At 32.9% G+C, this 14,487-nt stretch overlaps 1 protein-coding gene across 1 annotated transcript; it reads right to left on the bottom strand.

The window, feature by feature from the left end:
* Positions 1-10,993: 10,993 nt before the first annotated feature.
* LOC128221397 (uncharacterized) lies at positions 10,994-13,924 on the bottom strand. The gene is made up of 5 exons (XM_052930010.1): positions 13,789-13,924; positions 12,982-13,159; positions 12,673-12,689; positions 12,527-12,635; positions 10,994-11,183 (listed from the first exon to the last, which is right to left on the bottom strand). Exons 1-5 carry the CDS (start codon positions 13,922-13,924, stop codon positions 10,994-10,996), a joined length of 630 nt encoding a protein of 209 aa, XP_052785970.1.
* Between the last annotated feature and the right edge of the window lie 563 nt (positions 13,925-14,487).

A 14,487-nucleotide genomic window follows, 5' to 3' on the forward strand; every position in this document is an offset into this window, starting at 1 on the left:
TAGTTTGTTTGTATTCATTCAGAACTATGTGATCTATATTGTCTCAACACAGAACATTCCTTTTTGATGGTTTGATAGGTCATGTAGTTTGTTTGTATTCATTCAGCACTAAGTGATCTATATTGTCCCAACACAGAACATTCCTTTTTGATGGTTTGATAGGTCATGTAGTTTGTTTGTATTCATTCAGCACTATGTGATCTATATTGTCTCAACACAGAACATTCCTTTTTGATGGTTTGATAGGTCATATAGTTTGTTTGTATTCATTCAGCACTATGTGATCTATATTGTCTCAACACAGAACATTCCTTTTTGATGGTTTGATAGGTCATGTAGTTTGTTTGTATTCATTCAGAACTATGTGATCTATATTGTCTCAACACAGAACATTCCTTTTTGATGGTTTGATAGGTCATGTAGTTAATTTGTATTCATTCAGCACTATGTGATCTATATTGTCTCAACACAGAACATTCCTTTTTGATGGTTTGATAGGTCATGTAGTTTGTTTGTATTCATTCAGAACTATGTGATCTATATTGTCTCAACATAGAACATTCCTTTTTGATGGTTTGATAGGTCATGTAGTTTGTTTGTATTCATTCAGCACTATGTGATCTATATTGTCTCAACACAGAACATTCCTTTTTGATGGTTTGATAGGTCATGTAGTTTGTTTGTCTTCAAAATGTATATTGTCACTGAAAACTTATGCCCCTAAGCAGAATTTATTTTTAATTTTTTGACTCCTGTACTTGTATCTCTATTTTTATTGTATTATCTGTGTGTATTGTCATTGTGCTTTATGTTGTTTTTTAAATGTAGTGAAATTATTTCAGATAACTGGTAATGAATAAAGAAAGTATATGCATACTATGAAAAGTTAAACAGTTTAATCACATCATTTAAATAATGTAACCAAGAAATTTGTCATTTACATAAAAAGGCTGACTATTATATTATTAACAAAAATATTGATTATATTGTTAAAAAAATAGAATATGTGTTAAGAAACGTTGCTTGCTTCAGATAAAAAAAAAACATAATAAAAAGTGTTACTTTAAATGAAACAATGTTTAAACTTGCTTTTGAGTCTTTTAATTAGAATATAGCTTTAGAAAGGAATTAAATGTAGGTGCATTTGAAAATTTTAACATTAAATTTCAATGATTTTTTGTAAGAGAAAATAATAGTACACTTAATTTTCTTTATATAAGAATTTGGCTTTAACAATTCTAAAATGTTCATGAATTGAGTACACTTCGACATTTAAAGAGAAATTGATGTTAAAGCAATTTAGATATTTTTGTGTGACCATTGTTTGAAAATCAATTATTTAAAACAGTACGTCTTGTGAACGTCTTTGTGTGGAACTATGCGATAACATGAAAGTAATTTGTATCATATATTGTGTAAAGTGTACAAATGTTTTTTTGAACAAATACATATCATACTTCAAATATGTTGTTCTTTGTAGGAGAAGTCTTCACCCTGATGAAATATTGATTTGAGGTCAATGGGTCATAGTTCAAGGAATTTGGAGCTGAAATTATGTTTCCGATCAATCAGTGAAGAACGCTCGGTCCAAGCAATTTCAAACTCAGGCAGGCTTCTCATTACCAGAAATTAAACTGATTTTGAGTGGGTGAAAGAATAAGACCATAGTGACCTTGAACTGAAAATCTGTTTCTGAGCAATAGCTGAAGAATTCTGGGGCCAAGGAGTATCGTACTTATAGATTAGACAGGTTGGTCAAGACGAGCAGATGAACGTTATTGATTTTGTTGAAATAATTCGGAAAAAAACTTGAGATCATACTAACCTTCAGTCGATACTCAGTTATTGGATCAATAATAACTTGTGGGCCTAATTATCTCCATGTACGCAGGTAGGCCATGACCAACGATTGACCTTATTAAAGTCAGTTGTTCAAAGTGACCCTGAGCAGAAAATCTCTAATCAATATTTTAAAAGCGCTTGGTCCAAGGATTCTCGTACTTGTAGTGGTTTGACATGATCAGCAGATAGATACATGCTTGTGAGGTCAGTAGGTCAAAGTCACGGTGATCTTGAGCTTGAAAATGTCTTTCCGTTTAGTAACTAAAGATCACTCGATCCAAGGGACCTAAAACTTGTTACGCAGATTTGTCATGACCAGTAAATGAACTCAATTCATTTTGAGGTCAGTGGGTAAAGGTAACTATTCCCAGCTATCTTATATATGTTTTTATTTGGCTTACTGGCTTTTTGATGAATACCAAAAAAATGAATGAAGTTATTTAAATCTTTCATTTTGATAATAATTAACAGATTAAATATCCAATCAATTGTTAACTTGCTTCCTAATGTAAACACAAAAATTCAATAACAATGTAGAGCTTGAAGCAACTTGGTGACAGGAAAGGTAAATAGTTAGATTTAGTGTGTATTATTCGCTTACGTCTCACACTATGTACAGCCAATGATTAACTAGTGCCTTACCCAGGACAACCGAAGTTTACAACTGCATATACCTACCTCCGGTTTCGTCCGGATACCCGACCACCACACAAGACCACACATTATGTCAGCGAAAGAGATTGATATAATGTTGCAAAACAAATAATTTGAACTAACAAAGAATGCGGTCAGCGCTCATCCTTATATATTCATGTTTGTTTGGCATTTGTAATATGTGGCATACATTGCCCTTCCCGTGTTTCATAGGGTATACTTACTAGCTCTTCTTTTCTAAATGGCGGCTTCTTTTGTTCGGATTGCTTCCTTGAATGATAACATTGTCTCAACATTTCGTAATGATTTCATTCCCGCTGTTTTTATGAAAGTGTACTTTGTCTCGTAAGTTCGGGTGCAGTCATCGAGTTTCTCGTACGCTGATGGCTCCCTGAAATATAAACAATATGACCTTGAATGCATAACAGACGATATATATTCGTAAATATTTTATTAAACTCATTTACACCCCCTAGTCATGGGTTAAAGCAAAACTGTTTACTATTTCATAAAAGGTTAAAATCATTAGCATTCCTCACCCAGTTTCTAATACGATGATTATATCCTGTCTCAATACATTACATTGTAGTACTCACGTCTATCAGTCTATTACCTGCTATATCATAAAAGTAAAAATTATTAATATTCGCATAGTCCGCATTGTTAATTTCAATTTTCAATTCAATTTCAATATCGCACTTCAATGATGTTTGCTCGGCAGCCCTCTGATGACCATACATGAAAAAACGAACACCTTCAATAAATCTTGAAATAAGTATTTGTTCGTAAAATAAACAAAAGTACTAACAATTGAACTAATGAAAGAAACGAAATAGAAAAGTGTGTTTTGTTATTTGTTTTTCAATAAAACTCGAAAAAATCCACTTTAATCAGGTCAACTTCGATCCTGCAAATGTTGGGTTTATGGGTCAGTGATTTTGACAACTTTTAATATATACTAATCAAACTTTACTCATAAGCAAGAGTTTGCCTGTTTTTGCCTTGTTATATGTACAAAACAACTTCGAAAATGCAATAGATTAAAGAGAAATAGTTTCTTAATTCAAATGATCAAAATTAAATGAATAACGGTAATGAAATCCTTGATATTTTTTTTCATATTTACACCAAACCAGCGAAACTAAGACTCAATTTTTTTCAATGTAATGCCATTATAAAAAAGAAATACACAAACATCTATCTAAACATATATTATAAAAAGTATATAAAAATAAATTAAACAAAAGTCTAGACAAAGCTTTAATTTCAAAACGTTTATTTTTCTTCATTGTCTATATGGTCAGCAACTCTCTCTATTTCTATATCGTCAGCTAACTCGTTAGCACTTTAGTACGTGTCTGTCAAAATGGCGAGCGTTTGTTACTCCAACGCGGGCTATCACGTGATGTTTTAAGCGGGGAACCTGTGCGCAGGGGATGAGATCATTGTGTCACATGATGGAATGATGCGCTTTGCGGTGATAGTATTTCTTTGTTTACGTTTCGATGTTTTTCCATTTTTGGCGTAGGGATACTACTTTAATATTATCTTTATCTAAGTTCAACCGAAACAGATATTGCTATATGAATGTCTATTGCTTTGTCAATTCTAGCTCGGTTATTGGAATCATAGCTTGCAATTTATATAGTCCGCATTTTCTCAAACTATATTTTGGTGGTAAAGAGGCAGTCAAAATTTGTTACTATTGCTAGACTTTTTATGTTGTGAGTGTTGCATTAGTGGCTACACTGAACAGGGTTGAACAACCCTGTTAAAAAACCAAGCAATTAGGCATTTCTTATACAAAAAAATCATCTTATGTTAATGCCAAAGTATGTCATTTTTTCATCACTTCGCTAACTGTTTCGTTGCTCTTGTTACTATACAAAAAATAACAAAACGGTCTTTCTCCAAATCGGATTGTTTATCATAACCTGACCTCACAACAATGCCTAAATTCATGTTTAAGTTAACTTACAATGAAGGCTTACTATAATGATTATTATTATTAGTAGTAGTAGTAGTAGTAGTAGTAGTAGTAGTAGTAGTAGTAATAGTAGTAGTAGTAGTAGTAGTAGTAGTAGTAGTAGTAGTAGTAGTAGTAGTAGTAGTAGTAGTAGTAGTAGGAGTAGTAGTAGTAGTAGTAGTAGTAGTAGTAGTAGTAGTAGTAGTAGTAGTAGTAGTAGTAGTAGTAGTAGTAGTAGTAATAGTAGTAGTAATAGTAGTAGTAGTAGTAGTAGTAGTAGTAGTAGTAGTAGTAGTAATAGTAGTAGTAATAGTAGTAGTAGTAGTAGTAGTAGTAGTAGTAGTAGTAGTAGTAGTAGTAGTAGTAGTAGTAGTAATAGTAGTAGTAGTAGTAGTAGTAGTAGTAGTAGTAGTAGTAGTAGTAGTAGTAGTAGTAGTAGTAGTAGTAGTAGTAATAGTAGTAGTAGTAGTAGTAGTAGTAGTAATAGTAGTAGTAGTAGTAGTAGTAGTAATAGTAGTAATAGTAGTAATAGTAGTAGTAGTAGTAGTAATAGTAGTAGTAGTAGTAGTAGTAGTAGTAGTAGTAGTAGTGGTAGTGGTAGTGGTAGTGGTAGTGGCAGTGGCAGTGGTAGTGGAAGTAAAAGTAGGTAGCAGGCTTATCTATTTTAATTCAGTTATTATGGCTTAATAATGTAACAGATATGAGGTATTGGTCATGCAAACTACTTAAAGCCAAAGTAGACCCGAGTTCTAGTAAACCTAAGTTGTACAGACCTTTTCAATGCTGTATTCCCATCATTTAACGGTAAAGCAATTTTGATGAGGGCGATAAATGTAACACACTTTAACTCAATACGTAGCATTCAGTTAATATTCGAGCGTATTTTCTGATCTGACAATGTTTGCATGGCATATATTGGCGTTGACAAGAAGACCGCTATGTGTGTTACTTTGCATGAAAATACATATGTTGATATTACATAGTTCAGAGTCGGGCACAGCATTCTCACAAGCGATCTATTTAGGGAGGGATAATGTGATAAACCAAATGCATGCATACTCATGTATGAACATGCGAACTAAACCTGTATGACATGCAAAGGCACAAAACGTACTTATGAAGCGGCGGGCATACAAAGGGGATTTAGAAGAGTTCATGTTTGCTATCAGAATCCGAGAACGAGAACCGCGAAGATTGTCAAAATTTTCGAAATTGATCAGCAGTTTAGAACATTGATTGGTCAGAAGTTATTATTGATATAATATTGACCAATCAAAAAAGTAACGACAATTTGATTAAACTGAAAATCAGCACTCGTTTGGTTAAAAACATCTAGCAAAACTATTTCCAAATCTTGCGGACTGATTGGGCTTGGGAAACCTTGGGAACCCAACATCATCCCGCTTGTCAGGAATCAACCGCTGGCAGAAGTCTAGTTGATGCCCGCCGTTCATCCTAGGGCAAAATAGTTATATGCGAATAATTTACAAATATAATAATTAACACATGTCATTTGAAAAATATAATCGGGTAGTAAACGTTTATATTACCGGCTGCATGGTTATTGCCGCAAGTCGCTGATGTAATGAACATTCAATTCAACATAATAAATAACTTTCCCCACCTATTTTAATGATAATAAAAATCACAGTTCAAGCTACTGTAGGTATGGAAATACATATAAAATCTCTGACCAAACTCAGAAATGAACATGTTGCGTAAATCCTCAAAGCTGGCATGTACGTGAAGTAAGCGGCCTATCGGCATATCGGGCTAGCGCCGTAAATTAGCAACATGGCGTCCTAGCGGCCTAATATTGTTTTCTATTTCAAAGCATTTTATATGCGTTTTTTTTCTAAAATACATACATTAAAGCTTTCAATTTAAAAAAGCGCCATAACTGTGCGAATATCAGCATCCCCCCTCCCGCCTGCTGGATTGATTTTTTGTTAAAATGCTGATATTCCATAAATGATGTTGATTTTCTTTACGCTACTTGATGAACTTTTTAAAAGAAAAGAAGTAAATAGTTGGTTCAGAGTTTTTTTGTTTTTTTTCAAGAAAACGCATGAACAATTGCATTGAAATAGAGAACAAATTTAGACTACTAGGCTTCACCCCGTAGGTCGCAAGTCCGCTGACTTCACGCCGCTAGGCTGCTAACTTCACGAACATAAAGCTGCCTATTCTTGCAGCCAGAGATGAATTGCAATCATCAACTTTGCTGGGCGTTGAAGATCAGAACGAAACAAAATAAATATGTAATTGGTGCATTATTTTAAAATTTTGATTGTTCTTATAAAAATCCCGGTTATTGCAGAACATGTACTTCAATCATTGATTATCCCGTTCTCTGATATATTGTGTTGGGAACGAGGTTGTCACTGATTTGTTTCAAATATCTGATGTGTTCAATCTATTCTACTTTTCGTGTACATCTAACACTCACATTCATTCATTTCGTATTCACAACCAATCCTCGAGGGCGGTTCAAGTGGCCCAGCCGAGAACTCACACCTGTTAATACGGATATTCCTTTCACTCGAACATATCTGAACCGTTATGTAGTAACAGATAATTAACTCATTGAGGTTGGGTTAGGGTAGTTGAGCCGTCGGTCAACAGTTGATATTGCATGGTTCGCATTTATATTAAAGTAATGAAAACGAAGGAGCTTCTCTACGATTTAAATGTTGTTGCTTTTTTAAATTTGTATGCGTTTATAGGTATCAGTCTCAGTTTCATAGTTTATTGCATAAAACAATACAATGTTTATAGCATAAATGAAAACAATCAAGTGGGTAGAATAGAACATTATCAAGACATATTTATGAGCGTTCAATGTTAACGATGTTTCATAAAGGGGTGTCTTAGTTTAATTATTTGAAAGAAGTTGTTATGATTTTATAATTTTATTTTCAAAGAGTAAGACTTTTTACAATATTATAAACAGGTTATTTTGATTATTAAATTATAAGAATGTTAAATTTGTTTATTGTTGGCCAATGGCAAAACTATTATTTAAACAATTTATCTCTTAGTTCTTTGTATTTGGGCACACTAGAAGAAAGTGGTATTCCGACAAGATTGAAATCATGTTGCATGATTTACAAAATCTTTCTTTTTGGGGGGTGTTTGCATATTTCCCAGTTTCAATAGCCAATTGGTTTGATGATCTGTGTGAAATTTCGCTAAAGGCTATTTTAAATGTGTTTTAGTTATAGTGTCAAAAATTACTTTTTCGAATGTATGTTTGTATAGAGCATTACTAGTTAATGTTGAGGTGTTGTTTGCTTTAGAGTACCATTTTTGGTAGTAATTATCAAAAATTGTATTTTGGATCAACGAAAATATCGATCCCACAATATCAAATAATTCATTGTTTTGTGATATAGGTAATTCAGTTATGTCAAAGATTTTCAACAGTTTATGTAACGAGAAAGAAGTATGTTTTGCGATTACCTTTTGAGATCTTAGGAAGTTTACAATTTTGAATAAATGTATACCAAAATAACTCAATGATTTAACACTTTCAATTGGTGCATTATGAATTGATAGATATAATTATGTGCAATGATCTCCCGTTTTCAAATATCATTGCTTTAGTTTCGCTTGAAATTATTTTTAATCCCCATGTATTACAGTATGTTTTAACATTTTCCAACATTACATTTAAACTTTCAAATGATTTTGCGAATAGTTCCATTTCTTCAGCATAAAATAGGAGAAACGATTTAATATATTCCAGAGAAATTATGTCAGGCATGTCTGTGTTTATATTTTCTATAAGATAATTTATAAAAAAATGCTAATAACGGAGAACTAGGATCGCCCTGTTTGACGCCAGCGGAATAATTAAAAAAGGGAGAAAACTAGGACTTGAGCTAAACGCACGTTTTCACAGAGTTCTACATTACTTTCAGTGCTAAAATAGAATGAGTACTTTTGCCAGAGAAAAGAGTGATAAATGCGATCAAAAATTGCTAATAATCTATAAAAACATAGAAAAGTTGTTGTTTTTTCACTAAGCGTGTTCGATATATTCGATTGTAAGATTAATATACACTCAGTCTGACATTGATTTCTCTATTTGGAATCATAACTGGTTTTCTGTTCATTTTTCGAGCTCCTTTAACCATAAAATAAATCTATTTAAAAGTATTTGAGAGTGTTATTTTTCTAGGATGTTAGTCAGTGTTAGTCAGTGGGATTCCCCTATAACTTTCTGCATCGCTAATATCAGCCTTTTTTAAATAATGGCGTAATGTTTTCCTTTCCACATGACTGGGGGTATTCATGAAAACAAAATATAAGATTGTACAATGTTTTTAAGAAAGGAAGTATCATTTCAAAATTTCAGCTGAAAGTTTGACGATACCAGTGGCTTTATTATTAAATAAACGAGAAGATCTCAAAATATGCACTAGTCCGAAGCGGGAGAAAAGCTCCTGACACCACAGTTTGCACAATATTGAAACGAAATAGTAACAAGCCTGCATTTGAAGTGGTCTTAAACATTACCACATTCTCCGATTTTCGAAATATGTCCGTTTAATGAAATTATCAAATAAAATATAAATCACACTAACGTGTGTTCATGTAAACATATGACACAGCTCCATCACGGGAATGTCGACAGCTCTTTTTCTTTGCATCACCGTAAAGTCAGTAAATAATGTGAAAACTGCAGGAAAACGTTCAGTTGCAAAAAGTTAAACATAAACTCGGTTTAATGGCAATGGGTAAATGCCAAAGATAAAGAGCACAAAAACAAAAGATCACCAACAAAAAGTCAACTCTCTAATTGCGTCATTTTCAAGCCGACCTTTGGCTATTAACGTATGTTTCTCAATAATTTAATTATTTTGGATTCCATAGTTGTTGTAGATCAATGTGAACTGACATATAACACATCATATATTACGTTATATAAACGAATTCAACGAACTCAAAGCATAAAAGCTACAGAGTCCATAGAATGAAACGATTATTTTTGGCCACCAACATCCAATAGATTTATATTTATCAGTCATAAACGCACTCACTCAACCATTCAATCGATCAATCAATCGATTCAATAATCAAACAGTCAATCGGATCCATTTATTTCACACTACAGATGATTGTGTAATTCTCAGAGGAATGTTTGAAAGTGTATTTTCATAGTCCTAAATTCTGCAATCAAGAACGACAACGAAGAATTGAAGCCACATTATCCATACAATAAAACGGAATATTTTTTTTGAAATACGTTCTATAAACTTTCAAAGCCACAGTAACTAATAGATTTTTTTAAACTGAAATAAATGGGGGAAAAAACACACAATTATTATCATAATTCTTGTCATTCAATTAAAACAGAAAGCTTATTCATATGGTTAAACAAAAGGAATTGTAGGATCATACAGTAACACACTGAGCTGGTAATGGAAACCAACTATAAGAATAACAACAAAGTAAATTTGTAAAATCAGCTAGAACAGTGTACATGAATATTGACATTAGAATCTTATGACATAAAATTCATAAACAGACACTGGCAAAACATACAGCCGCTCTATTCAATGTATGGGGGCACACGTACAGCATCTGAATAGAAGATCTCACAGACAGATTTGGTATGACTAGAACTATGGTTATCACAATAGTTTTTGGGAGCACTTTGTATGTAAAAATAAGTTCACATACTTTATATTTGATATGACTAGAACTATGGTTATCACAATAGTTTTGGGAACACTTTGTATCTAAGATCAAGTTCACATACTTCGTTTTATATCATATGAACTGTGGTTCAATATCACAATATTGTTTTTGGCCAACACTTTGTATATCTTGATACTTTCATAAAGAAACACAGCCTTGTAATATACAATCAAAATAAATGCCATAACTCTGTTAAAGATTAAATAAATAAGTATCATTTTAACACTTAAATACATGTTTATTTTTTATAATAATTTATTCATTTATATGATAAAAAGGTTGGTGCTTGCATGTTGTGTACTGCACAATATTTGCAAGGAGAGAGCCATTCCCATGGCAGGACCAGATGATGGAGATGCTGTAAATGATGGTGATGGCAGGCCACAGCCTCAAGCAGACAACCTTGTGGGCCTTAGATACAGAGAACCGTTTACAACAAGATACATTGGTAAGACTGTGTCTGTTTAATACAGAAAATAAGTAAATATGCTGCTAATTTTGCAAATATAGTTTCTTTATTATCCTGCATTTAGAAGATAAATAGACATTATCCACAATGTGGAAAACAATTATATTACTTAATACAACACTGTACAAGTTGCAAGCGACAAAATAAGTGGACCTCAATATAGCATGTAATTCTACACTGTACAAATTTAATAACTTAAAGTTAAATGGAAATAACAAACAGTCACTTTTTGTAGTCTATAAACCATAGTTTCAATATGTTGATAAATAAGCATCCGTTCATGTGGAAAATTTCCTCGACCGGATTCACTGTTCAGGCATTGAAATAAAATTCACACAAATGTAAGTTGACAAGCTTTATTGTTCTTTTTCCAATCGCTTGGCAAGTAGAGCCACCTCCAACTCCAACTTCCTTTTCTTCAGCCTCCTAATTGAACCACACTCATGGCAGCTGCAATGACTGGATGGTGGAGTCGTGCCTATACATGACTGTGTGCTGGGTGCAGCAATGGCCATTTCAGCACACTCCGACAATGGCTGATATGTTCTGAAATTATACCATTTTTATTGAAATAGAACTTGTTAAACTTGTTTTAATTTGTTAGCTGTTTTGAATGATTTGTCTTTATGTTTGTGAAGTATTGAAGTCTTTGGGACTGTACTATTTCTGAATTATAATGTTGCAGACTTATGTGTGTTATTTATTTGTATGTGTAAATATAAGGTATGAGTATGATTGTGTCAGTTATATGTATAAATACTTGATATGTATGTGTTAGTGGTGTGTATGTGTTAGTGTTATCTATGTGTATGCATATGTCAGTATTGAAGTAATATGTATGAGTTATTGCTGTGTATTTGCTAGTGATATTTATTTGCCAGTGGTATGTATGTGCATGCATATATTAGTTGTATGTATGAGTTAGTGAACTCTGTTAATTATTTTCTCCATTGTTTCTTAGACATTGAAATGATTGTTAAATGTTGCACTTGTTTTCACTCTAATATAATGATATTATATACTTTTAAGAAGTTTGCACTTTTACAAAGTCAGAAAATCTCGATTTAGACCCTTTGATGAATCTGAAGAAAAAAATATATATTTTAGGTTTATTTTAGGTAAAATGTCACTAAATTTTGTAGAGGTCAAAATGCAGCACCTTCCCTCCAAGTTACTGTGTTATGAAATACTTACGTGTACTCGTTCAACATTTGGTAGATTGGTACCGTGTCTGTTTCTCAAAGTTCTGTTATATTTTGGCTGAAAAAGTAATTTGTTCAACTAATATTCATTTTACAACAGTTGTGAAAAACGTTATATGAATTTTTACCAAGTCACTCTATTTTACACAATGTTGTGCAAGAGTGTGGTGTTGTGTGGATGAAATCTGAATACCCTGAGAAAACTTACTTGCCCAACTACAGTCTTGTGCAATCCCAGACCAACTTGGTGAGAAGCAAGTTTGCTTATCACTGCACTTAAACTGGGCAAACTAAATAAATAAGGCACAAGTGAAATGATAATATGTATTCATGAAGGAAATCAAGCACGTTTAATCCCTTGTGTGCAGTCAAATGCAACAAATTGTCAACTATAGACATGAAAATTGATTAGAAAGGAAATGTTTGCTTCATTTAAAAGGAACTGTAAACGGCCAATTGATCATTATTAAATAACACTTAAATTATCTAGCTATACAGAGCTACATTTGTACCTAGCTAGATAATATAAAAAGGTGTTTGCCCACAGAGTTATAGGTAATGGGTCTGAACCCTGGCTGAAACACATACCATTTTTGTGCATACTGTTACACAAATTTCTAACCAAGAATTTGACCCAACATTGATAGTTAAATTGTGTATGGATAATCAATCATTAATTTAAAGTACCTTTCATGAATGCATGTCGCGTCAAAGGATTCAGCAACACCAATACCCTCAATGCCACAGCCTACTTTTCCTATCACATTCATGACAGTATCTGTGATTTCCGACAACACTGCTATGTTCTTCCCATGACCTGTTGAACTAATGGCTCGTGAGTTTGTTTTGCCTGTATGCAACATATATAATTATCAATTATCATTTAGGACTGACTATAATCACATTTAATATATACATATAAATTAAACATTTAAACATTGATATATGAATAAGACATTTTGGCTCTTTTAAAATAACACTAGTACTTTATCTTACAACTGTCACAGTCTTGCAGACATAAAACAATTTAGTTAACATTTATGAACATGAAGTCTTGAAAGTCATAATGCAGTCAATTTTCAAAACATAATGAGAAATATCCTATTTACAAAAAAAAAACGCTAAATAAATGAAGGACATACCAATGACCTGTAAGTTGCAACTGGTGCCTATAATCCATGTATTTGGGACGGTGAACCTGCACCAGGTTGTCCAATTTTTTCATAAGCAGATCCAATGACCTATGGATACCATTGGAATGGGAATTAAATTCCAATTCAACCACTGCCCACATTTTCTTTTTGGTTTCAGATGTAATTCCTGTGAAATATATACAGTACCGGGTCATGATTGCGAAATCTTGTTATTTTTAATGAGACATAATAGACATAAAATAGTAAAAACCACATCTGTCATGGCCATGCCAAACACTTTTTACGCAAGCCTGCTGCTCCTACCCACCACCCACCGAATGGAATGTAAATATTGTGCCTAGGCTAATATGTACGGGAACCTAAGGTGCATGTTAACATGGAAAAAAACACAATGAAAATGGCATTCATTTAAAAATGACTATAATATCTATTATTTTTATTCCTGTACTTTACCGCACATTTGGTTGTGGATGGCGTGGCCAATACAACAAAGCCTGTGCGGTACAAACGAAATTTAGCTAATGTTAGTAAAAGTAAACATGCATTCACATACATGTACATTTTCAAGTACAGTTACTTCATTTTAACTAAACTTTACAGGTAATATAAAAGAAATGATTTTATTTCGAAATTGAATTTTATTGATAATCAATAGAACTCAGTGAAAAAAAGCAAACAAAAATGGTGATAATAAAAAAGCAATGAAAACAAACCATACATTGTAAACGTCAATTTAGACATTCAATATTATTTACGCAATTGTATTGTCTTTTTATCAGTAACAGATCATCTTACTGGAAGAAAATCCCTTCTTATACAGGGCGTGTCGGGACATATCATGGCCGCTCTCACCCCCCATTAACTTCGCCAACAAAGCGCATTCCTCCTTGGAAAAGTTTGGGTTTCGTTTCTTTTCCTCCCGTGCGGCCATGTTTGTTTACATCGTCTGCAGCGTAACCCAGTTCGCGCGCATGTATATATTTCTATTTTTAACGCTGGGAAACCAGACAAAATCTAATTATAGAAACGGAGCCTAGAAATGGCATTTGAGATTGAATCTTAGTCGGAATCTAAGTTTTACTCTTAGTTTTTGATCTTAGTTAAAAAATTAGATCTAAGGACCGATTTAAGATTTGTATTTTAAGATAAGAGCGAATCTTAGTCAAAATCTAAGATACATATTGAATACGGCCCCTGAAAAAGAAATGTCACTGTATACATCGGCAGCCAATTGTATAAACACTGATAAGCCATCCACAAGTTATTGTTTTGCTAGTTTGCTCATCTAAATGATTTTGATTAATAAATAACAAATTTGGGATAAAAATGGTTCATTTAACATACATTGAAGCCAACTTTGACGAATTATCCAGTGTTTCGCATTGGCTGCAAACACACATGTACAATATATACCAAACCTTTACTTACACAGACTAATAAGGCACAGCAAAGAGACAACAAATAAACAATGCACGTGAGAAAAAAACTGCTTAA

This window comes from Mya arenaria, chromosome 16, assembly GCF_026914265.1.
Source record: "Mya arenaria isolate MELC-2E11 chromosome 16, ASM2691426v1".
NCBI classification, from domain to species: Eukaryota; Metazoa; Mollusca; class Bivalvia; order Myida; family Myidae; genus Mya; species Mya arenaria.